Raw genomic sequence first — 26547 nt, 5'->3', positions numbered from 1 at the left:
AATAAGGAACGTAGAAGACAGAATCAACGCGTATATAATAATATCTAGATAAGATAGATTTAACATAAAGTTGTTATCTTATGCAAATTGTACTTGTCACCTTTGGGGTTGGAATCTTCTACATACGCGGTTTTTGCATAACCATTGGACCTGCCTTCCAAGCTTCCAGATTAAGCTACGTTTTTCTGGAAGTTAACTCTCTCTGTGTATAAATCGGAATTGCCTTGCACCTTGTAAGCCAGTAAACGGTTTCAGTTTCCGATCACTTGGAGCAAATCTCGAAGCAGCAACCCAAGACAGGAAAGAAAGGCAGACAGGCGGAGGAGCACGCAAAGCCGGAAACCCTAGAAAGGCTCGAGGTCAAAGGAAGAAGGGTATTCGATCATGTGTTTGGTGTTCGTGTGTGATGAAGAGGAAAGGGTGCTGTCGAGGCAACCGGCACCGGGGGCATGCCCTTACTGTGGAGGAACGGTGCAAGCCATGGACGTCGAGAGCAACTGGAGGTTTTGCTTCCTGCCGCTGTATTGGAGGACCAAGCGCAAGCTCTACTGCAGCTTGTGTACTAGAAAATTGGTGGTGCAGTGATGAACTCACATGATATGTAGCGAGCTTGCAGTTTTTGCTTTTGTATATATAGCAGAATATATACTCTGAATTATAATTGTGGCTGAAAAACAAAATGACACACTCTATTAACATGTACTTGCAATCGTTTTCGATTTCTTTCTAAATATTGTCTGATTGCACCCGTTCTTACTGAAAAACAATATGAAGGAATTTTCCGACTGAATCGAACCGCCTTCCGGATTTTACTTCTTAACCAATTAAGATTGCTATTTCTCCAACGGTGTTCTAACACCTTCAACATAAACTGAAAGCAAAACTGGAAAAATCCTATGAACCTATTCATAAACGAGCAAGTTATCCTTGAAACTCGTACACAATTCATGGCTGTGGACTAATGAGGATGACAATAACTTCACTTACAGAGTTTCAACTTTTTAAAATACGCCGATACCGCGGATTTGGGGTAGGGCTTTGCGGCGAGGCAGGCTGGCAAGTTTTCGGGTTGCTCAATCCATAGCTTGTGCGCTATGCCACCTGCTTCGAGCTTCTCTGACAAATTCAATATCTGGGGTTCTCCCTTCACCTCAAGAGTAACCTGCAGCAAAGGTTAAATAAGAACACTATATGCAAAACGAAAACCAGCAGTAATCCAAGTAATTATCAAACCCAAGTAACCGATTAACAAGAAAATTCCCAGCATAAATCTCAATTACCCAATTGAATGAACGCCTATTTTTCTTTTTTCTTTTTTTTTAAAAGAAGAGGTAACATTAACATCGAAGTTCGAATTCCCTTCCGCATAATTTAGATTAGATTAAAATACCGCTCCGGTAAAAGGAACATGAAAAATACTAAGAACCACACCTTCATTCCACATTTGTAACCAAAACCCAGAAATCCAACCTGATAAACACTACAACAATCCAATTTCTTTTTCACAATTTGAAGCTTCTGGATTTACCTTATGCATAGAATCGATGTTTTCCGGGCCACGGTATTGGAGCGTGACGGGGTCGTCTTTGTGGGTCTTTGTGGGACCAAATGGGGGACACGGAGGCATGGCAGCCCTGTGTGACCACGCTGCCCATCGGCCACGTGTCGATTAGGTCTCGCCGGAGCACGACGTACTGAACCAGGACGTCCGTGGTGTCGGACTTTGGGACGTCTGGATTGGCTTCGGCGGCGGGTTGACTCATCAAGTTCCGGATGAGTCGACTCTGGGCGGAGGCCGCGTTGGACGGAGGTTTGGCCCCAAATCTGATTCGAGGGATTGAATTTGAGAGTGAGGGTGAGGTGGGACGAAGTGGCGCGAGTAGACACGCCATGGTATAGTTTCAACGTTGGAGCATCCACACTCTCAATCAGCAAAGGAACGACCCATTTGTGAAATGAATAGAGCCTAGACTTTTTCTTTTTTTTTGTATTTAGCCCAACTTGAGGCCCAACCCAAGCTCGCTGTCACTTTTTGACGGGACGATGTTCTAATTTACGGGAATATAGATGTTATTAACCAGCTCGACAAATTCACATTTACAGCTCAATGTCATTTTTTTTTTTTAAACAAACGATATTATCTATACTAAAAGGAATGAGGGTGAGATTAACCTCACAATGGCTAGTGATAATGTAGTTCAAATTCGCTTTTAACGATAATCGAATTTAAGACCTCTTACTTACAAATAAAGAGGAATATTACCATATCATAGCACTAAATACTAAAAATATAATGACTGTAGCATTTGAAAAATGCTTAACATAGTACTTGTTTGATAGCCTATAAGACTTCTAGTTCGGCCTAAATAGACCTAGCTCAAGGGTCTGCCACGAGTCCGGAGATGCTCCTGCTCGTGGACATGACATAAGTTGATTGAGCTTAAATTTTTCAAACCTGTCTTAATCACATTTTAGCATCACCGGCCAGGCCCAACATAATAGTTAAAAGAAAAACACAATTATAAAGCAAATAGTGGAAAACGTACTCTTACCTAACAATGTGGGAATTTACTCCAACCAAAGTTGTAGCAAACTGGTTGGAAGTTGGGTAGGTGAGATGTGAAGCAAAATAAAGGAAGCACATCATGTTGCTTCGCTCGCAAGAATGAATGAGTATGACAAATTGAGTTCTTCGACTCTCAGTGGTATGGGATTGGATGAATTTGCTTTTGAGTAATGTTATTCATACCATGTTTTTATATCACATTTCTATACCACCTTGGGTGGCATATGATGTGAAGAGCCACATCATTTGAAAAATTTGCAAAACCCAAGGAAGGGAAGGAGAAATACTTTTTGTATACCACAATTATCATTTAATTAACTAGTTTTTCGTAATTATTAGTTTATTAAATAATGAACTAAATTTAAAAATTTGATTAATTCAAATGATGTGGCTGTCCATATCAAATATTACGTAAGAAGATATGAAAATATGGTACAAAAACATCGTATGAATAGCATTACTCTCCATCCTCCCTCCAGCAAAAGATTCCAGTGACTTCCAAACTTAGGTTTCATGGCTAATGCTTTCACTATTTTTAGTTTTGATTAATTCCATCACCTTAAATTTTGTTTTCTTGTTTGCTCGTTTTCCACCTTTCCATTGAAAGATGATATTGATGGATACGTATTTTGACTTCCTGAGATTTCGTATGATTTCCGTAATCTCTAATTTTCTGTATAATCAAATCATTCCCTTGATGTATTTCTTGTATAGCAATTATACCTGTAAGTTGTAAGTCAAGCTATTGTACTCGTATATAATTCAATGATGATTCACCCTCAAGACTATCGAGGGATTCAGCCACTTAATTGCCTTCTTTACCTTCCTTGATGTGCTCTTCTGTGCAATCCATAATCTTTTATGGTATCTCATAGCCCTTGAGCCTTGACTAACGTCAAAACTATTTTTTTTCCCGATCCTTTCCCTCCGTTTCTCACGCTATTAATACCAGCCTTGACTCTTCCAACTATTCTCTCTGGTTGGCTCAGCTGCTTCCGGTTCTCAAGAGCCTCCAATTGACGGCCTTCGTTGACTTGATGGTTCTTTGGAATGTCCCTCGCAACTTCTGTCCAACAACGGCGGCAACATGACTTACCACGTCCAACCCGACGTATGCTGAATGGGCCTCGCAAAATCTCCCAAGACTTTTAATATGCGCGTGTTTTTTCCGTTTTCTCGCTCTAACGAGTCATTCTACTAAACATTCTCTCTTAAATTTCTTTTAATTCTTCTATGCTCGTACTACAGTTAGATTCAGCAATGTATGTCAAACATCGAAGCGCATACCAAATTCTCCAGCTCAACAAAGCAGAAGTTCAGTCCAGTTTTTCTAAGAACAAAAGTACTCTCTGTTTTCAATTTTCCCTTTTTTATGGATGGGAAAAAGGATAACAGATTTAAAGTCAATATTCCATACCAAAAATTGACCTAAATAATTGATTGAGGGGCAAACATGTCTTTGTACTTCACACATCCGATCCAGCACATCACCGTACGTTTATCCATATCCGATTAACAATAAAAATAAATCAAAAATAAAAAACGATAATCCACACACTAAGGGAATCATACTGCTAAAATATTATGCGAGGAGACCTGAATTTATGGTGAAAAGTTGTTAATCATAATCCTATGTCAAGTCCGTTAACAATGTCGATCCAATTAGCAATTATCGTTGTTCTTTTTCTTTTTCTTTTTGATCGAAATTCAGATATTATTAAAAACAAATTGGAATGTTTACATCAAAAGTTAAAGAGTTAAACAGCCATTTGGATTTAAAGTGATTCCACATATGAAATCCCTTACATATGTGTTATAAGAAGCTACTTGATGTGCAGTCCCAATACATGCATGAGTAGTAAAAAGAAACTCTACAAAACATAATTGTTAGCAATTATCGTTGTTCTCATCTCCGTCAAGATGTAGGGTTAAAAGTATCTTTATACCTTATTAGTCGTCGCTTGGTTGTTTAGATAGCATTAGGTTGACTGACTTGGGCTTTAATTTTGATAAGTTTAGACTTCTAGGGAGTCTGTTGGTGAGACATGCTGTCGTGGTTGAGATGCGTGCCGGTTTTCTTTTCATTTTATGGTCAATTTTATTTTTTATTTTTTATTTTTTAAATATATTATTGTACTAAAAAAAAAATTAACCCCAATAACTTTTCTGCCCCAAATCATGCACGGAGTTTCGTTGATTTGAACTAAAGATCTTTCAGTGTCCTCTCCGATGAAGAAACAAAGTTAGCCATATATATTTATATATTTATATATTTTTTTCTGACTGCCCACGTACAAACAACACGAACCCCTCCATCCATCCAACAACCCTAAAACTAAATAAAAATAAAAATTATTAAAAAAAATACCACCAGTTGTTACTGCTCATCGTGTTCCTGCAGATCTGAGAGGCAATAGCAACTCTTTGACTTGAAGCTCTTCAGCCTCCTGTCGAGCAGTTTCTGTGGGGCCCTCCTCCTCTCCTGATCATCCTTATCATCCGATGAAGAATGCTCCGACGACGCGTTCTCTCCCTCGCCTTCTCGATCGCGGTCGTGTTCGTCGTCATCTTCGTCTCCGTCTTCGGCTAGGGCTAGCAGCGGCATGGACTTAGGGTTTGGCCAGTTGTAGAGGGAGGAGGAAGACGAAGATCTTCTCGACCATTTGGAGGCGATCAGAACCCGCCGCCGCTTGTTGAATGGGTTGTCCTGCTTCTCCACCTCCTTCACTGAACTCACAGTGCTGCTCACTTCTGACAGGCTGGCAAATGACTTTGATTTTCCTGAAAAATAGTTGGATAATCCCCTCCTGAACAAATTAAAACAAAAATTAATTAACTCTGGGATGGATCAAAAACGGAAAATTCAGTAAAACTGATCGGTATGGGATTAATATTTGCAGATCTGGAGGGGTTTACTTGATTGGGAGAGAATCTTCGAGTGATCCAAATGAACCCAGAGAACCCAACCCTCCTCCTCCGCCGCCGTTAAACTTGCTCTGCACCTCATCGCCGTTATCGCCTTTGGAGTCTTCCTCTTCCTCGCTGTCATCCGGAACACCGATAGACGACGAGCTGTCCGACGACGCCTCCTCCGCCACCGCGGCGCCGTGGTCCTGATTCAGGTACAGACCGCCGCGGTTGCGGTTGTCCTGCGTCGGCGCGGGGCCGTAGGACGACACGTCGATGGAGAAGGTGGGGCCCACTAGGACGTCCATTCGAAGCAACGGAAAAGAACGAACTGGGAGTTTCCGAGACGGCGAGCGGGGGAATTACGGATTTACCCTTCACCGATGCGTCGGCGTCGTCGTTTGAGCTTCCAGATAACGGGGCTTGTAGTCATCAATTGAAGGGAAGAAGAGGAGGAAGACGGAGAGTCACATGATCCAGGGGGTGCGCATGTTAAGGAAGGGGTGGAGGATAAGAGAGGAAAAAAAACATGTTCATAAGGGGAGTAAAGGTGGAGAGGGGTATATATAGGCAACAGTGAGTCGCATGAGTTTTGTGGGGGGAAGGAAAACGCTAACGTCCACCGGCGGCGAATAGGGACGCATGCGCACGCGCTTGGACACGTTCGCGATTACGTGGCGACGACAGTGACCAAACAAATCCACTTCCGGAAACTCTTATTATCTTATTTATGTCAAAACAATATCTCTACACTCTTCCTACTTCCTATGCTTTCCTAACAGAAGATAACATGTATTTATATGCATTACAAATCCTTTATTTTTGTATTTTATTTATTTTTTATTGGTCATAACAAACATTTAATCGTCTACCGACCAACGATTATAAACGAATCATATTTTTTATGTTAACGTTGAAAATCAAATAATAATAAACGGTTAAACAATTTTTAAGTGAGTCGCATGAGAATGAAAGTCGAGAAGATAAAACAATGAGATTCAAGTGAGACTGTTGTTAGCAAGCGGAAGCGCTAATATTTTTGTACTAATTACTAATTATCCTACCACTTAGTACTATAGTTTAGTGGTATTCCTCTTCACTTATAAGTGATAGGTCTTAGGCATGATTCTAACCAAAAATGAATTTGAACCACATTATTGTTAGTCCATTATGAGACTAAGCCCACTCATCCACCCCTTTAGTATGGATAATATCTTTTGTTCAACAAAAATTACTAATTATTCTATTTCCATTTTTATTGATAATAAATAAATAATTAAATAGCAACTCTTGGTTTATGATCCTCAATCCAAATTATACTATGATATCACATGGATAATGTGTCTCTCTTGCATATCTTTAATTGTATCATCAATGTCAAAATCTTAGCAAGTATTTTAGTGTTTTCCTTCTATATTGTGTTGGATATTGCAAGTCAGAATATCATGATTGTACACACAAAAAATTATCCTTAATTAAGAACCTTCTAGTCTAAGAACAAAATCGGGGAAGTGTTATCGAACGATTTCCTGCCTAATATGGAATGAGTAAAGAATAAAACTACAAGTCTCGATCTATACAAAATACACTGGGCTTTTGTGTTTCTTTCAGTTTCTGAACAAATTCAAATTTGATTAGTAATTTTCTCTTTTATTAAGAGGAGGGAGGATGTTTGAACTCGGGATGTGAAGAGAATGCATGAACCATGCAATTATTTAATTCTGAATTGAATTTCGCTCACAATTTAAATTATGACTTTTTTTATATATCACATTTTTCTTTATTACTTAATAAGCTATCCTTTTATGTAGTTTGGACGCGTCGTAAGACGACATGTCTAGTTTAAGTGGGATAACTAGAACAGACCTTCCACGTGATACATAATATTATGATTTGTCGCTTCGAACTAACTTTTTAATTGGTAACTTCCGACCAGACTTTCTAATTGGCTAAATTTTGACCAATAAGAGAACGTTATCTGGTGAATGACGTTTGCAAAAGCGATTAATCAATCACGAATAGACAAAAAATTTAAGGTTCGATCAAATGTAACGATACGTCTATTAAGATACGTACCTACTGATTGGCTACTTCCCACCTTATAGAAGAGTAGTCCTGTTATTTGATGAATGTATCTTCTACATTATCTTTCGTGTAAATAAATAAGTTATGAGTAGACAACGGCCGAAACTTTTCTTTTTTATGGCCAACTTTAGGGTTTATAAACTCTAGGTAGAATGTCAATAGCTCATAATTATGCACATTTTTTTCGTTTAGGTTAAATCCTTCACCTCATAGTATAAATACTTCGTTATGTTTAAAAAAATAGTAAGCGAGTTTTGTAGACGTAGTAGTAGAGAGCATTTCTACTATATACATAATTGAGCGAGTTTTAATCCTCTTTTCCTCCTATGTGAGTTTGTAACCTTAAAGAAAAATAATAATAATGTTTAATATTATAACCAAAAAATGAATACATAAATTATGTCAGTCAACTACAACAAAGTGCATATATCCTCTCTTATACGCCAGTGGAATCCTCTTATTTTCTCATGAATAATAATAGTTCACATCATCTCTAAATAATAAAATAAAAAAAGAGTTTGAGTAAGAATAACATAAAATAAGTGTTCTTTAACTTTATTGTGAAACTGTGTGGTGCTTCTTTTGGCGTGTGTGACCTTTTGATCGTGTCTTGATAAATTCTCATTACCTTGAAAAAAAAAAGAAATAGTGTTGTCATATTGAAGAGAGAAATTATATGTTTTACCAAACAAATACGACAATATTCAACGTACAATATTCCATTTATAGAACAACAAGTATTTCTTTAGTACACTAAAACTATTAGCATGTTAAATAGTTAGTTGTTAGGAAGAAAAAAATTGGCAAAGATCGAATCCGTATTAGAGTATATAAGATAACTTCTAGTCTTCTAGATGCAACATATTTAATCACTTGATTTTAAAATATCAAACAATAAAAAAAGTCAAATAAAAAAAAAGGTGGTAGAAAATCCTATCTAATATACTGTGAATACATCAGCAACTGAGGCGTTTAGTGTGGATTAAATGCATCCCTATCCATTTTGCCTGGAGAATGATTATATCATAATATCTCTTTCATTCTTTTCTGCCGACCAAACCACTTACATTAATACAATCATTTTGTATTTAGACACAAACCTTCTCGTGTCAAAATATTATAAAAAATGTAGAATGAAAATTTTGAAATGTCAATAACACTTCTCTTAAACAAATTAACCTTTTATTGCCCCTTTACGTATATACAATAATTGTCCGTCGCGGATATTTCTTCTTATTATTTTTATTTTTCTTCCTGATTTAGTCCTCTAATAAAGAAATCATTGGAAATATTTACTGATTAATTTTTTTTACTGATTTAAACAGTTTTGCTCTCATCGATGCATGTAAATATATTTGTTAATATTCTGATTGGTAGATGAATACTGAATCTTTGTGGATAAGATTACATTTTGCAAAACATAGAATTTGGACCACTTATGCATTTTTTTATATAAACAAATATATTTACGTAACACCTGCTCTAATGCCTTAGGTAAAACTCTAATTTTAGGTTCTAAACCTCTTTCAACTTGCTCCAACTCTTGGGGTGAACATGAGTTTTAACCCAAAACTCATTTTTGAGGCAAATTTAGCACAATGTTCCCCATGGGTTAGTGGGTTGGCTCACATTATTTGTGAATTTTTTTTAGTTTTATATTTACAAATTCATTAAATTTAACGACTAAGATCTAATATGATCAAATCTAACGGTAAAACAGAAGATCTAATGTTTCAAATTTAAATTCAACGGCTAAAATAATTAGAAAAAATTTCATGTGTTTCATATTCTTTTATAGTATTCCACGAGTTTCATGGTGACGGTTTAGTGATTTTTCAATATTTATCAGTATCTAAATATTTTTAGGTTAAAATGTTCATAAAATTAAAAGGAATTGTTATTGGCACTCCAAAATTATAATTCTACACTCCAAATGAAGAGTAACATTACTAAACTATGTACTACGTGAGATTATACATTTATAACACAAGCTCTAAATTTGCTAGTGACCTCGTTCGGGAAAACCTTACTTAATCTCATGTGTTCTACTCCTCTGTTCTTATCGCACCCACAATATTATGAAGTGCGACGATATGCACCTCAAATACGAATAATCAACTTTCCAATGTGAAACAATTTTATTTATAGGGAGTTTTAATGAAAAGCTCACGGTATTGTTCATTTTAACTAAAAAATAAATCCTGGTACTATTTACTTTACCATTTATTTTGTCATTATCATTAAATTCAAAGTTTTCAAATCATTTTCATTAATTTTCCTTTATTTCTAATGGTGATAATATAGGGTAACAACCTCTTGCTCTCAACTTTTAAATTGACGTGATGTATGAAAAAAAAAAAAAGCATAAATATTTTACAGACCTAGCTTCTCTGCCCTCCTAGTTCTTAAACACTCCCATCTCCTCCTATTTAGGTAGTCACGGTTAAGTCATGTCAAAATTTTATATTACTATTACTTTTTGTCTTATTATATCTATAAAAAAAATTAATAAAATGTTAACATGATCTAACCGTGACCGTATAAAATAAAAAAAGATAGAAGTGTATGAGAACTAGAAGGCCAGTGAAGCGGGGTCCATATTTTACACCCAAAATTTATCCTTCCATTGCGATTTGGCCTCCACCTCAAAAGTCATATCAATATCTGGGATGGTGTCCCAGTAATTGTACAACTAGATCGAGTCGCCACTCTAACATAAAACATAAAACTAGTACGTTGGGAGCAGAGCACCACACATTGGTTAGGTTTTGGATTAGTTTAAAATAATGCCGAGGAGGGAATATTTAAAGCAAGATAAGATTTTGAAAAACCCAAGGGATTTGGGTCCACATTAACTTGTCCCAAATCTTAAATTTTAATAGTGAACAATGACTCATATGTCTAAGAGTTTGATTAGGACTTTGGTAAATACGTTTATGCTGTAAGTGATTTAAAAAAAAAAGCACATGAATTCGGTTTATTTTGGTTAACAACGTCTGTAATGGTTACTTTAACAAAAAAAAAAAAAAAAAAAAAAAAAAACACTTCAACAACCCATAACTCTTTTTAGATTTTTATGTCCAACATTGTTATAAATATTTTATAATGTCGTAAAATTTTAACCCTTGAAAAAGTAATCTCAAATACACCAGTTATGGATGGTCAACGTTGATGATAAGGTAGTTAGCAATATTACCAACATAATCATTTCACTCAAATCTTGTCAAATTTTGGATGAACCAATAAGGCACACGCAATACATTTTGTTCCAAGTAACTATTGGAAAAAGTAGAATTTGATTTAAGGGTAAAAATTTGAATTTAAAGTTAGGAGGGCCATATTTTATCAAAAAATATCAGTACGGTCCGAATATTTGAGAAAACTTTGATTAAGCAAAGAGATTATTGACAGGACACACTAGCTATACTTTAATTGGGAAGGGGTCACGACCCAACTGTCCATTTTTATGGTTGTTGGAGTTTTATTTTTTTTTTTGCTTTGATCATTACGAAAAGAATAATGTTTAACTCGCCTTCTAATATGGGTGGATTTTATATACAGTAATCGGGTAATGTTTGTTAGAAATGATGAGAGCAACATGATTAATTTTGTGTTTCTAATAGCGCTATTGATAGGAAAATAGTCACTTCGGAGGTTAACATGTAGATGTCATCATTAGCTACATCTTGATCAATGCAAGATCGATCAACTTTAGGGCATGTTTATAAGTGATTGTGTAAAACAACACTTCTGTTCATTAGCTTTTGTTGCTATAAATGATTTTTTTTAGAAACACGTCGAGAGCTTTAAAATTTTCAAATGCTTCCTCAAAAAATAGTTACATGAGAATTCGACGAGAACTGCTAGTGCTTCTTCTCAGCTCGGTCGACGTTCACAGGGTTCAACAATAAATATTCCCGTAGCGTTACCCATAAAAAGAGCACCATCACTAATTATCTTGGACCAGCCATGCATGCTAAATAGAATAATATATAGCTTTTTTTTTTTTTTGGGTAGATTGAATAATATATAGGTTGTTGGTATACAGATCCAGTTGCAAAATTTGGAAACTTAATTATTTACTTGAATAACATATAGGTAGAGAGATCTGGATTTTTCAAAAGCATATAAGATTTTATTTATTTGTTTAAGCAAATAAAGAAATTGGTTATTAAGGTGGACTTTGCCTTATTGGCAGACAGATATTCTAACCTAGTCTTCTATAAACACATCTATTAATCTAATATATGGAAAACTATTTTCAATTCGAAAAATTATTTGATTGGAGGGTACGAGGTCAAGGTGAGGAGGGTGACCACTGGTTTAGCCATTTGCAAGCCTACCTTATCTCTTTAGATAAACCAGTTAATTAATTTCATAAACAATAATTAGTTTATTAATTAAAGATTCGATAATGGTAAACTAGTTTGCTTATGGGGATATGCCATATGATGTATAATAATAGAAAAATGCTAAGTGACTTAATTTCTCAAAGCGGAACTTTGCTTTCTGACACTTTACAGTTCTATATTAATTTTCGTACCTACATTATAAAATCTTGTACCAAAAATATAAGATGATGGAGAACCTCACTTTGAGAGAATCTGCTTAGCATTTCTCATAATAATATATATTTTTTACTTTAAAATAGTCATCTGAACTATATTTAGTGTAAGATAACTATTTAAGAGTTGTAGTAATAACTCTTTTCACAAAGTAATTTTCACATTCTTTTTTTCTCGATGCACAACTATGTTTATTTTTTGCTTTAAGCTTGAGCAAAGCTAGAGAGAATCATTGTATATAAATAAATATTGTCACACATAAGAAGAGAAAAGAACTTTATTATCCATTAAATCAAACTAATATAAATAATATCGTTTGTTAAAAAATAAAAATAAAATTATTGCGTTGAGTAGACTAAAATCTAAAGGCCCCTTTAAAATTCATAGAAGGGCATATCCACTGCATGTGTAGAAATCCCTTGCAAGATCCCCAACCTTTAATAATGATTAATAATTATAATAATGGCTTATTCGTGTAAGTGACAAAGGTAATAATATATCTAGAGCATATATCCCCCAGTTGGTAAAACAATATGGTTCACATCTCAGATACCATTCAAAATTTAAAGTGACTCAAAGCATTATTTTGTGATACAATTATCTATCTACAATAACAAATAAAAAATAAATTGGTTTCAAACTCGTCATTTTGATATTCTAATCTGAAATCTCTCACTAGAGGTGCAAGTTGGAATGCAACGGCAATTACAATAGTAAAATTTTCGAATCCGAGTTTTTTCAAAAAATGAAATGAAAATTGAAATGCATTTAAAGATTTCAAGACTTACTTGGAGAGAGACAACATTTTTTATTATTTCATGTATAGACAAAACTTATCCATGTGACAAGTGATGTCATGATTATTTCTATGTTTAAGGATGAGTTTTTATCTCTTCATTTCTCTCTCATCTTTTTTCTTCGTTACTTTTCTCTTTCTTTCTCCTCCTTCCTACCTGTTTCTTGCTCTCTCACTCCTTCTTCTCTCTCTCCTATTTCTTCTCTCCTCATCTTCTTCTTTGTAGTGTTACCTTGATTTATGAGTGTTTTTTTTCTTGTATGAGAATCACAGGGAATTTTTAATTATATTATTTTTCTGATCTGATATATGATTCTGAAATTTTAGAACGGAAAATAAAAACGTTGTTTCCAATGAGATGCTTCCGAAAAACACTCTTACTTTCGAAGAAAAAGAAATACCACAAACCGCAATACTAATTGACAGTTAAAACATTATTCACAACAGTACTTTTACAGTTTTACGGATTGGAAAAAGTAAAAAAAAAAAAAATGTAATTTTCAATGTCTTTTTAACTTGTCATATGTTTCTAGACATTTGAAGAACGAGTGTTGTTGGAACGAGGCATGACCAGATTGAGTGAAACACAGCACAAACATGTCTCAATTCTCACCTTCCTCCTCCGATGTAAGGGAACAAAAAAGGACTTCAACAATGCAATGAATCACCGTGTTTCAGTGTCAAATCATTATTGGCAACTCTTATCGTTATTGTTGTGGTCCTCATCATCCATCATGATCATCTATTTTTCCTCCTCCATATCCGAACGTTGAATGCTGCAACCTAAACCTTGACAAAATGAAAGACGATTAATTGGTCGTTTTTTGAATAATCATGTGTTGGTGATGTGTCGCTTGCTTATTAATCAAAATTTTCATACATCAACACCTGACAATTAGGTCAATATCGAAACGTAACATGTTATTTTAAGAAAGGCTAAATCTAAATACGAGAAATGGAGGTGTAGAATGTTTTGGATCTCAACTTCAGCAAGATATACATGTTATTCTCGCTTCCTTTTCTCACATCCATTGGAGCATGAATGATGATAAAAAATGTAGAAAGTAGTTGTAACTCTTCTTTTAAATGTGGTATTCTCGTTTTTCTTTTCAACATAATCTTACTTTCATACGACCTAAAAATACCATCCATATTTACTAAATTTTACAGATTAAAAAGAAATTTCCAATGTACAAATCACAACCACAAAATATCAAAGTGGCTTAGGGCTTCCTTCCCATGGGGTTGACATTGACTAGTCCTTATGTGAATCCAATGTGCCTGCAAACTGGTCCCTATTTGCAAGCTTGCTGTCACGTTAGGGAAAGTGGAAGAAAACTACTATATATCCATCGTGTTCACCACAAACTTTGATATTGGGAAATTAGGGTTTCCAATTTCTGGTGACAATTGTTTATAGATAATGCAGGCCAGATTAAAGAAGGTAAACAAGAAAACTTGTGTAGTTAACATCACTAATCTTGGTTTAGCGTAAGACACTGTAAAACCTTGTTTGTTAATAACTTTACGTTTCTTTTCCGTCAAGTAATTTCGATGATTAGTTATGTTGACAAGAGATTAGAGAAAAATAGGAAGAAGATAAACCAAGAGGACAGACTTCCATTGATGATAAATTTTAATTCTTCCGTGGGCCTGGTCTGGTCTCCATATAAGAAACATTTGTGCAGAAATGTTTGAATTTTTGGAATGGAAATAGTTTCTGATTTGTCCCTAATGGAATTATTCGGTTTGAAAAGTTACGAGACGTGAGTCGTTTATGTATGCGTATCAAACTATGATTTACAGGTCAGCAATACCTTCTTACTAGGAAGAGACGAGGAGTCCTCTTGTAAAAAAGCACAAAACCCTTTCTTATTTCTTAATATTTACGCTTGTATGAAGAAAAAAAAAAAAAAAAAAAGCAGTTCGAATGGAAAAAAAGGTTAAAGTGAAGAATCAGTTTTGTTATTAATGGACTAGGATACGGGAAGGCAATAACTGAAGGAAAGGAAATCGATTGGGCTAGATCGTTGTGCTCCTGCCATAATTATAGAAAAGGTCCCTCATATTTTGCATGAGTTACATTTTGGTCCCTCAACTTGATTAATAGCTCCAACTCCCTCCCTCTCCCCGTATTTGACAGAAAAACTAACAAGAGTCAACAAAAGGACCAATTATGCGACATTAAGTGGAGTTTGAGGTACCAAATATAATTCGTACGAGTTCAGGACCACTGCTACAATTAAGACTTTCATGTAAACGATGTATAAGTGTTGCACCATGGCCGGCCAAATGAACAAGATTTTATCAACTGGAATAAAACAATAAAGATGCCAGTGACGCTGCCGCCGGTTTTGTTATCCAGAAAAGGGCTTTGTAACACAAATGCCTCAGGTTTGCCAACCTACTCTTCTTTTCTTAAAACTTGTAGAGCACACAGCAACTCATGTCTTGCCCAGCAAGTCTAAGAAGAACGAACAGATACACCGAGCATAAGCAGAAAAGTTTCGAGTCAAAGCGGAAAAGTTGGAATCAAAGGCAGAAAAGTGAAACGAAAAGAGAAGCGCCATTGACAAATTACTGAAGGCTAAAGTACACAGGTCCATCAAAACGAGTAGGCACTTTATTCTCAACAGTATTCCGACAGCACTTGGCTCTTAGGCATTTTGAAAGTTCTCAACAATGCCGTTTCGGAGCACAAAAACTAGCATCTCATGAAGGTCCCTAAATTATAAGCTTTCCCATGTTCTTACAAGTAAATAATTCAATCCTAGGTAGACCTCTTTGATGCACTTTATACGAAAGAATTGTACACAGAATCTAGCAAAGCTATTACGTTTCTCCGGCTGCCTAACCTAATATAACTTAATCACTGAGTCTGAGATCAAAGAAAAAAGATAGCTATACCTGAATATATTATCTATGCTGGGGTCCAACTGGGTTATATAATTGTTCACCATCATGCATGGAATTGGAGACCCCATGGCCTAGAACTTGCACGCAATGGAAACAGTGTTCAACTCTTCATAGCATTCAGATGAGTTACAGGGATGCCATATCTTGGAATCTCAGGCAATGGGACAGCAGTATTCAGTTCCAGGCTCCTGAGAATGTCGTCATATACAAGATGAAAGGCCAATCATGTAGAGGGGAGGATAGTCCCGCCATGTGATTCTAGAATGCACATAGTTCGACAATCACACAACCGCAGAGGTAGTACGGCGGAGATCTGCTACTCCATTGAATTTCCCGCTCATTTGCCTACCCTTGAAACTGCCATATCTAACCGGCTTTGGCTGAAAAAGAGACATGAGCATTTTTTCAAAAGTGTGCACAGAGTACTTTGCATACTTGCTTGAACTTGCATCTTGCTCGACCAAGGGCCCATAATTCTGCATGTAACTTCTGTAAACAGGCACAACAGCCTGCACTATGAGCTGGCAGGTCTTCTCCCTTAGATCTTTATCTGACATTATCCAACTCGATTGCTTCTTATACATGTCATCAAACGCTTCATTGAAGCTTTTAAGCCTCTTCTTGACAAGATCACGGGCAGTGGCACGACCACCTGAGAACAGAATCAGACCTTCTCTACTTAAATGACCCGGAAGTTTCCCCCAACTATCTCTCAAGAAAACTGTGGAATAATAGTCTTTGTACTGTTCATGTTCTCGTAACCAAGCATCCCCCAGCAGAACCCCCAGTTTAGTTCCCTTCAGGTGCTTGTACAAATGCCAATGGTTGTTCATTGCAAAAAGGTTGGCCAAGCTGGTATCCTCATAAGCCTTTATCCACGCCTCCAAATTTAGCTCAATGGCTTTAACAATTTCTAAAACCTCATTTATAAGGAGCCCTTCTTGGAATTTCTCATGCTTCCAACTTCGATAAATGATGAGAACCTGAGTTAAGATTGGCTTATAATCATCCCCAAGCAGTTTATTACAATAATCCGTAATAAAACTGACCAATTTCGGAACACTCCCATCTTGAGGAGGCGGGTTCTGCCTTTGCAGTTTCACCTGAAGAAGAAGCTCCCAGAAAATTTCAGCTGCTCCATCAATGACACTCTTAATGAGATCCCTTGTCAGGATTTGGATTTCAAGACATGCTGGTCCACCAAAAAGCCGGTTGAAGTCCAGTCTCAAATTGTTTAAAGATGCAAATATGTCCAACAACTTCAAAAGCTTTATCGGATCTTTTTTGCTCTCTGTAACAGTCTTACCAAATTGTAGGAATGCAAGAATACCAGCCTGAGCAGCTATCTTTGCAAAGCAACCCATCCACACACCCAATCCAATCCTCTCAAAAACATCATTACACAACTTATACTCCGCCTCAAACAAGTGTTTCACCGCAAACTCCAAATGCTTTCCCCACTGTGATATATATCCCTCTATGCTCTGCACATCATTAAACTCTGCAATTGATATCTCAAGGTAATCCAAATTGAGAGCTTGTAAACTTGCCCTTACATTCGAACTTCGAACTTCAACATAAATAGATATACACTTCTCAAGTCTGTTATTAGCAATCAATCTTCCAAGTATAGCTTGCAACTTTTGGATTACCAGAACAGGTAACGGTGATGGCGCAATGCATGCTTGTTCTCCAAGAGATGAAGGTGATGACATTGGAAGTGGCACGCTATGTTCTGTGAGGAGCCTCCTGAACTCATTTTCTAATTTTTCCAGAGCAGCCTCCAGAAGCCCTCCATCGAGGTTGGCCTTTTCCTCCTCACTCTGCATTTCTCGGAGACTTTTCAATGATTTCTTCAAATTTGAAAGGTACCTCTCATCCGCAACCGCATTATCCTCCAAGTACTCTACTATATCCTCCAACCACTGAATTGCCAATCCACAATTGTCACCCAGAAATCTCAGAGCCTCTTGCAGACGTTTCAACACTGATAAGTAACCAGGCAGATCACTATGCGGATCTGACAATAGAGACTTCTCGAGTCCATGAACAGCATCGAAAACTTTAAGCACAGCTGCAGCAGGGCCAACAGCGCGGTTAATATGACCACCAACAGCAGCAAGGGCTTCCTTGTCTGCGCGAATGGGTCGAACTGCAGCTTCAAGAGAAGGTAATCTGTGGTTAATCTCTTCAAATCGGTTTCCGGCTTTCTCCAGAGCCGACCCTATGCTCTGTGATTTCTGTAAGCTTAGCCTCAATGCCTTGCTTGCAGATATCAAACTCTCAATGCTATTATCATTCACGGAATGCGCCATTCAAATCCTAATATCACACAAAAAAAACCCAAAAATCAAAAGCTGCAAAACTACAAGTCTCACACAAAATGGGAGCAAAAAGAAAACAGCAACTTTAAGCAGCTAAATGCAATAAAATCGAAATTGGGCTTTTCTTATATTCTTTTATAAAGTGAAATTTTCTCAATTTCTCTAGGAATTATCGAAAAAATCTCATCTGGGTCCTCACCAATCGAAACCCACAAGCTAAGAAAGAACAGAGAAATCTCACTGAACCCACAAAAGCAAAAGCAAAAGCAAAGCAAACCCAGATTTTCATGAGTTTAGACATACAAGGAACGAACGAGAAGGTATACTCACTTGAAGTTGGAGAGAGATCCAGTTCACCCGGCCGAGTCGAATCGGCTTGTGAACCCGTGACGCAGAGAAGCCCTAATCAGGAATGTAATGATAGAGAAAGACCACTATTTGCAGAGTTCTATAAATCGCATCCGACGAGAGTGATGACAAAGTGCATGACAGTAGGGCAAAACCTCAAACCCTCCTTCTCTCTCTTTGCCTTGTTAAACTCGTTTTAGGCTTTTAGCCCGTCTCCTCTCTCTCTCTCTCTCTCTCTCCTCTGCAATTTGCTTACTTTTTTTTCTTTGCTTAAAGGCCGTAACTTTCAGCCTCCTCTTCTCTTCTTCCACTCTCTGAACGTTGAAAACTCACTTTGCACACAAATACAGGATCCTAGGGCATCAAACTCATTCAAAAGTTAAAAATTCTACATGATTTGAGAAATCATTAATTCTTGATTTATGGGGAGAGTTGGCTAGTTGCGTAGGGAAGAGTAGGAGATTCACTTTGTGGGATCACTGGAATCCTTATATCCTAATCATTATTGTACATTATGCGATCATCTTTCGTCATGTATTATTTATATTTAATTTTTAATAAAAAAAAGTCAAATAATTTCTGATCTCATGATGTACGATGAATAACTAAGATTTGAGGATTATTAGACTCCTCACAATTTGAATCCTGATGAGATTCAAATCCGTTGGGTAGGGCATGATGAAATTATAAAATAGGATGCCATGAAAAATACTCCATTAATTAAGACAAATGACAGTTTAACTAGTGTCTATAAACTTTTTCTCTCTGTGATCTTATAAGTTACTCTTTTATTTTATTTTTAAATTTTTACTTTTGCTTATGCATGCGACTAAAATTTGTATGTAACGGAAAACAATTTTTTACATGTAATTAACCATTTAGTGTCTAAATGCCGTGTTTCTAAAAAGGGATGGATGTCATAAAAATGAATAAATTTGTTTAATATGAGTGGGTGGGAGTTGGAAATTGTGAAATTTGTCCAAACTTTCCATTGTATTGTTTTCTTATTTTCTTTTTCTTATGGTGCAAGTTTTGTGTTATCTTTCCATGTGGTCACGATCTTTGAAACTTTCAAATGATCTTTTTTAATAAGTTTTAATGCTGGATGGTTATTAACCCAACCTCCACACCGCATAGATGGTAAATATAATAATTGAGAGAACCCAAGAAAAGTGTACTAGATGTGAAAGACATGAAGAATATTCAACTTTTTTTTTCTTGTCACGTTAGTACATGAAAAATTGTTCAAAATGCTTCTTATAGAATATGCTACTTACAAATTCCTGCAAGATTCATTTTTGTGTAATAATTCTTGTTTGATTATTTTTTCACAAAATGTGATACACAAGATGTGATACACGTTAATTGTATTGTTTACCTACAAACATTACAGTCTTTTCAATTTTAACGTTCTTTTTTTTTTTAATAATTATAAGGGGTGTGCTATTCACACATTTCTTTTTACTTCTCATACACCCCTTGTTAATTTATGTCCGTTGATCTTCTTCAATTCATCCGATCCAACGGCCGCAAACCAAAAAGGTGTGGGAGAAGTAAAAAGGGGTGTGTGGATATCACACCCCTAATTATTATTACAAAACAATATTTTTTACACTAGTCATCTAGGCTTAATAGAGAAGAAATGACACAACACGAAGTAAAAGGATTACCAACGTAAATCTTTGAAGAACCAGAGTTATTGGAGTCCACCAGTTTGATAAAAATCTAAAAGGATAATTTGAATAATTGATGAGTGCATTGGATAACATGCACGACTTAAACAAGCAATTTACAACACCTTTGGACAACTCAAAAGGTCCGTTTTTTATTACAGGAATTTAAATGCAGTTTTGAAATCCTAAATGACCTCAGATAACAAAAATCCATTATATTTCACTACGCAGTTGTGTGTTAAAACCACGACACTGTTCTCTTTCCGAAAATGTTTCATGGCCCAAATTGGAGATCGGACCCCAAATCTGCAAATTCCCACTGCATCCTTTTGTCTTCTGACAGTCAATTTCCTGTTCAATCCACTCAAACATTTGTTCTACATCAAGAAAGAATTTCAATGCAGAACACAATAGTTTGAAGAGAAATATTCTAACCACTAGGGCAATCAACCGCCTTCAACACAAGCATCTGTTAGCTGGCCAACTTACTAAACCATATAATTGCACTGTCTCATTTTATGCTTCTTCTTGCTCGTGCAACAAAGTCAAAACCAGCTAATACTAAATTGTTTCTCAGTTAATGAAACTTTGCTATATACATAATTTAAGGTATTAAACTTACTAAGCTCATATGAAAGTAAACACAACATATGTTCAAGCAGCTTGACCCCTTATGAATATCTCTAACAACAGATCTCATGCAGAACATATAAAACAAAACTTCTTATGCAGGAAGGTTGTTCCTAATGGAGCGCAATTCAGATGCGACGCCACTGATATCCTTTCGGTCTGTTGGGGATTCAGCAGAACAAGCAATCCCAATTCCGAATGTTAAACTCAAGCACTCCTCGAGTTTTTGAGCTCTCGAGCTGCATTGATCGTTGGGAGTGTCCTTGGCACCTCCTTGAAGAAGTAACAGATCTGCAATCTCTGTAGCTCGCTCCAGGTAAGCCGTCTTCACAAAGTTATGAAGGTTGAAGCCGTCACTAAACATGTTGTCGGTAGGTCTCTTCCCAGTGAACATCTCTAATAAAAGAATGCCAAAGCTGTAGACATCTCCGTATGTTGAAACCTCACTTCCCATACCATACTCTACAATTCAATCAGACATCACAAATTATCACTTCAAATGTAAATAGAATAGCTCTCTTTGAGTTACTTTAGAGTAAGAAAGAAGTGAAGGGAACTGTGAAGCACAAGGGATGAGAATATTTACCTGGAGCAGCATAACCAACTGATCCTCTTATCCCAATTGAACTTGTTTGATGATTTGTTGGCGCGTTATCAGTTGGTTTTAAGACAAATCTTGCTAGTCCAAAGTCGGAAACATGCGCAGTCAAATCGTTATCCAACAGAACATTACTTGGTTTGAGGTCACAATGAACAATTGGCGTCTCACAATGATTGTGAAGATAGTCCAACGCACAAGCAACATCAATCGCAACGTCTAGCCTCTGAATAACATTCAGATATTTGGGAGCGTGTGTATCCTCTTGTGTACCAGAAGTTGGATGCAACCACTCATCCAAGTTTCCATTGTCCATGAACTCGTAAACCAAAGCCTTGAAATCATGACCGTGAAAATCAACACTTGAACATGCTGTTATAATCTTGACAAGATTCCGATGCCTAATATTTTTTAGTGCCTCACATTCGGCTAGGAAGCTCTTAGAAGCTCCTTGGTGTAACATGTTAAACACCTTCACGGCGACAAGCTGAGGTGATCCGTCAGCAGCATCAAGAGTTCCTTTGTACACAGATCCAAAGCTACCCGAACCAATCAGATTCGTTGAAGAAAACCCATCGGTAGCTTTGAGGAGGGTACTATATGACACTTGCAAAATAGAGTTCGTCAAGTTGGTGCTCGGTAATGCAATTTTTTTGCTTCTCTTCCTTAACAGACAGAGAGTTAGAAAGAACAACACCATAGCTATTCCTATAAAGGCAGGGACTATGGAGAGTATTAATTTCAATCTAGAGGACAGTCCTCTCCCCTTGGAATTTTTCGAGATGCACTTGGGCAGATGGAAATCAGCAACACCGCCGCAGAGATTGGCGTTTCCGACAACTGAACTTGCACTTGCATTCTTAAAAACACCTTGAGTTGGTACTGCTCCCCAAAAATCATTGAAAGACAGGTTCAAATTCCTCAGGAAGTCAAATCTTTCTAAAAATTGTGGAATTTCACCCGAGAAATTGTTGCGAGAAAGGTCTAAATCTTGAACTCCTCTCAGTGAAACCATAGATGAAGGTATTGTCCCATTGAAGTAGTTACCTTGCAAGTGTAGGACTTCTAAACCCAAACAACTACCAAGGGCGCTAGGAAGTTCTCCGGATAGCATGTTATCAGAAACATCCAGCACACCTAGACTTTTCAACTTTCCAACTTCCATGGGAAGGGAACCAATAAAACGGTTTTTAGACAAGTCTAAATGTTTGGACAAGGAAGGGAGGCCAAGAACTGGATCAGGTATCACGCCGTCAAGGTTATTTCGGGAAAGATTCAATTGGACCAGCTGACGGCATTCCCCTAGGCTCCGAGGGATGCTGCCATTAAGGTTATTTCCTTGCAATTGGAGCGTGGTTAGCATGGTTAAATTTCCTAGAGAGGAAGGAATGCTCCCGGATAATGCGTTTTTCCCAAGAGGCAATAACCCTAGACTAGATAACCTTCCAATGTCATTGGGGATGTTACCTGTGAAGTGGTTATTCCTCAAACTCAATGCTTCCAAGCTGATCAGGTTCCCAAACCCAAATGGAATGTTTCCATTTAGTTGGTTTTCTTGCACCCCAAACATTTTAAGCTTTGTTGTGAGATTGGAAATTGATGAGGGAAGAGTCCCACCAAAATCGTTGGTGCCTAAAAACAAGTGCCCTAACTCTGTGGCATTTATCAAGTCTGAGATAAAACTCAAGTCACTGTAACCACGACTTCCAAGATTGTTTTGGTTAATGGCGAAGTGTTGGAGGTTATGAAGGTTTCGCAAACTCGGAACTGGCCCGGATAGATTGTTCTCTGCAACAATGAATCTGGCCAGACTTGTGATGTTGGATATTGACATGGGAATTCCTCCGGTAAATTGGTTTGTAAAAATGTGAAAGTTTTGGAGATTGGGAAGAGTTATTCCCAAGTTTGAGGGAAGACTCCCTTGAATTTGGTTTATCGACATAGAAAACGTAACAATACTAGAGAGGTTGTAGATGGAAGGAGGGATCATGCCAGACAATCGATTCAAATCCAACGAAAAGAAGGTTAGTTTTTTCAATTGGCCTAAAGAACTAGGGATGCTTCCGGACAAGCTGTTATTATATGCAGCAAGCATCTCAAGAGCAGAAAGGTTTCCCAAGGAAGGAGGGATCTCTCCGGTTAAGCAATTAAACTCTAAAACAAGTGTTTGAAGCTTGGACAATGAGCCGATTTGTGAAGGAATTTTACCCACTAAGTTATTGTAACCAAAATGAATAGTGATGAGGTTGAAGCAATTGGATATGTTGGTCGGAATAGGGCCACTGAGTCTGTTGTTGTGTAGAAGTAATACTTGCAACCTATGCAACCGCCCGATTTCAGCAGGGATTTGATGTGTAAAGCTATTGTTTCCGAGGCGGAGTTCCCTTAGGAAGCTTAGGTTTCCAATGTGGGGAGATACGGAACCCTCCAGGTTTTGGGACCCTAAGTTGAGCACGGTGACCCTCTCACGATGTCTTCGACTGCAAGTTACACCGTACCACTTGCAAAAGTGAACGGATTCGTTCCAAGAACTCAACACTTGATGAGGGTCTTGCTGTATTTGAGCTTTGATGGCTAGTAATGCAAGCTGATCTCTCTCATTTCCTTCCAAGCAGCACAGAAATGCATTCAAAATTGTATATACTAAGATCAATCTCACAGCCAGCACTCCCATATTTTGAGCTCCCAAGTTCGAGAAAAGACTTGAGTTGGAACTATATCCCTACCACGTATCTACAGTTTAGTTAAAACATAACATGTGTTACAAATTTTGGTCTGATAAACTACGTACGTACCTCCAATTGTGTTTCTTCGAGGACGAAGAATGAGTGTGTCGAATTGGCGACGATCGATTGCTTCCAGTTGTTTGGGTAACCAGTATTAGAGTTTCTGAGAAGTGGGTTGTGAAATTGGGTAGTGAGTTTCGTTTTGAGGCATGAAAAACTGACCTCGTCAATCTATAAGGTAAAAAATGAGGAAAACTAATAAAAATGATTAGAAAATTTTGAGTTTTAATGATAAAGACAAAATAAAGAGTGAAGTGAATACTATCAGAATTAACTTTTTAATATAAAAATGTGATTTTTCGTTAAAGTGAACAGTACCGAAAATGTTTCGTTAAAATTTTGTAAAAAATGAGAATGTAGTCAAGGATTGCTGCTTGTTCGTTGTCTTCAAGGCATAGACTTGACCTATCAATTCCTCAACCTAATATTTTTGACTTTCTTGTTGCGATTGATTGATACATAGTTGTGTGATTGAAGGTGAAATGCATGGTTGCAATTAATTGAACAAAGGTTGTATAATTCAAACTGTTACAAGCATTTACTTCTACACCTTCGAAGTTCTTTCTTAAATAATAATAAAAAAAAAGGAATATATCATACATGTACTCGTTTTTAACTGTATTTAGCAAAGCTCAAACATTGTTTGAGAACTTTTTTTTTTTTTTTTTTTTTTGGTTAATTTGAGCAACAATTGTGGTTTGCTATGCACCTATCAGAGATAGGTGTACCATACTTGTACTAACCTGAGGGCTCGAGTTTAGTATGAGATGATAATGAATATCTCACTATTTTGATTTAATTTTGTATACAACTAATTACTTTAATATTTTGCTTAATTACAAGCCCACGCTACAAGGCTAGGCTCATTTGACAGCTTCTTCAGCCACTCAATTTTGTGTTTCAAGATCCACATTTAATTATTTTATAAGAAAATGTATAGGAGAAACCATTCATTTCAGTACATAAGCAACAAAAGCTCCACCATTGGCATGAATCAAGAATCAACTCATCCTCAAAAACATTTTCTCAATCATTTTTATTTTTTTAATTACTTGTGGTATTACTATTCTAATCTACTTGAAAGAAGGAAGATTGTTTGAACCTGAAGCGTAGTAGATCGAAAATGAACACCTTATTCACCGGAGGCAATCCACCCTTGCAATTTTCAAAGTTACGGTCGCACCCCTTAACCTTCGCTTCAAACTTTCATTACGCATCATCTTGAGAAGACACGTGTCATGTTAATTTAGATGAAGTCCAAATGATGCCCAAGATGTTTCTTAATCTTCATCCATTTGGTAGCCTGCGATGCAGCTCTTTTTTCCAGCATGAATATAGCCCAGCTTCAGTAACAAGCTTCAACTTCTATTTAACCCATCGTCAATATAAATAGACACTATTCTTCTCAAATGGCCTCTTCAAACCTCCTAGGGTGGACAAAATATTAAATAAAACGCGAAAAAAATCAATCGCAACAATTAGATGGTTTAGGTTGATATTTCACATGGCAAAATTAATTTGTTTATGAAACCAAACCAAACCACCTTTGGCGATTCGGTTGCCAATTTGGTCCCTTCGAAAACTACGGTTAAACACTTGCACGAAATCAAATTGAATATATTTGTGATCATGAACTTTAGCCTTCTCTTTGCTTTACTCCGATTCTTCATCCAAAACATCTTTCTTTAATTCTTTGTGGTGGGCAAGGGCAAGTCACTGCGTTCAAGCATAATTTTAAGGAAAGAACTTGGTTGTTGAAAAATCAGCAGTAATTCATGCTCCATCTGTGATTGGTGAGGAGTAGGAACTGCTGCTGATTTTTCAACAACCAAGTTACGTTCTAATTTTAATGAGTTTACGACTCAAATAGTTAAATGGTAAAAGTTTGCGTTCAACTCTAAACAACTAAGACAAAATCGCTCAAAACAAACCGACGAAAAAAGTCGCTAGAGGCGAAAAAACCGATCCATTAACACTACGTGATAATGTAATCGTCAATGTGTACTAACTTAATCAAGGAAAAAGCAAACTATGATTTCAAACGATGAACATCAAGGAATAAATGAATCTTGAATAACACGTTCTATACTTCAACATAATCCGAAAGTTTAGTGCCTTCATGACTACCTCCCACAATAATAAAATTTCTTTGGAAGGTACGGGAGCTTTTGACTTGTAACACCAACTGTCCCCCATTTCAATTAAGTCATCAAGATTCCCTCTAATTACGTATCAACTTTTTTGACTTTTATAACCCATAAACAAATCATGAATTAAAATACGACAGCTCAAATGAAAAACGAGGACCACAAACTCAAGAGCTTCATTGAGACGGCCCCGATCCCCGATGAAT

At 36.7% G+C, this 26547-nt stretch overlaps 4 protein-coding genes and 1 pseudogene across 4 annotated transcripts; 1 reads left to right on the top strand and 4 right to left on the bottom strand.

Annotated features, from left to right (window-relative positions):
- Positions 1-704, top strand: LOC137738289 (uncharacterized). Its single transcript, XM_068477929.1, has one exon. The coding sequence runs from the start codon at positions 385-387 to the stop codon at positions 583-585; it is 201 nt and encodes a 66-aa protein (XP_068334030.1). The 5' UTR covers positions 1-384; the 3' UTR covers positions 586-704.
- Positions 705-884: 180 nt separating this feature from the next.
- On the bottom strand, positions 885-1947 carry LOC137738285 (uncharacterized; annotated as a pseudogene).
- A 2849-nt stretch (positions 1948-4796) lies between these two features.
- LOC137736178 (protein OXIDATIVE STRESS 3 LIKE 4-like) lies at positions 4797-5916 on the bottom strand. Its single transcript, XM_068475505.1, has 2 exons — positions 5483-5916; positions 4797-5373 (listed from the first exon to the last, which is right to left on the bottom strand). The coding sequence occupies exons 1-2, from the start codon at positions 5779-5781 to the stop codon at positions 4944-4946; spliced, it is 729 nt and encodes a 242-aa protein (XP_068331606.1). The 5' UTR covers positions 5782-5916; the 3' UTR covers positions 4797-4943.
- A 9608-nt stretch (positions 5917-15524) lies between these two features.
- On the bottom strand, positions 15525-18923 carry LOC137743129 (exocyst complex component EXO70A1-like). Its single transcript, XM_068483032.1, has 2 exons — positions 18490-18923; positions 15525-18157 (listed from the first exon to the last, which is right to left on the bottom strand). The coding sequence occupies exon 2, from the start codon at positions 18148-18150 to the stop codon at positions 16117-16119; it is 2034 nt and encodes a 677-aa protein (XP_068339133.1). The 5' UTR covers positions 18151-18157; positions 18490-18923; the 3' UTR covers positions 15525-16116.
- A 1831-nt stretch (positions 18924-20754) lies between these two features.
- On the bottom strand, positions 20755-24280 carry LOC137714953 (probable LRR receptor-like serine/threonine-protein kinase At3g47570). Its single transcript, XM_068454132.1, has 2 exons — positions 21397-24280; positions 20755-21272 (listed from the first exon to the last, which is right to left on the bottom strand). Exons 1-2 carry the CDS (start codon positions 24080-24082, stop codon positions 20905-20907), a joined length of 3054 nt encoding a protein of 1017 aa, XP_068310233.1. The 5' UTR covers positions 24083-24280; the 3' UTR covers positions 20755-20904.
- Positions 24281-26547: the final 2267 nt, after the last annotated feature.

The sequence above is a fragment of the Pyrus communis genome, chromosome 1 (genome assembly GCF_963583255.1).
Source record: "Pyrus communis chromosome 1, drPyrComm1.1, whole genome shotgun sequence".
In the NCBI taxonomy this organism is placed as follows: Eukaryota; Viridiplantae; Streptophyta; class Magnoliopsida; order Rosales; family Rosaceae; genus Pyrus; species Pyrus communis.
The sequence above is the reverse complement of the archived record's forward strand: the minus strand, read 5'-3'. Positions and strand labels throughout refer to the sequence as shown.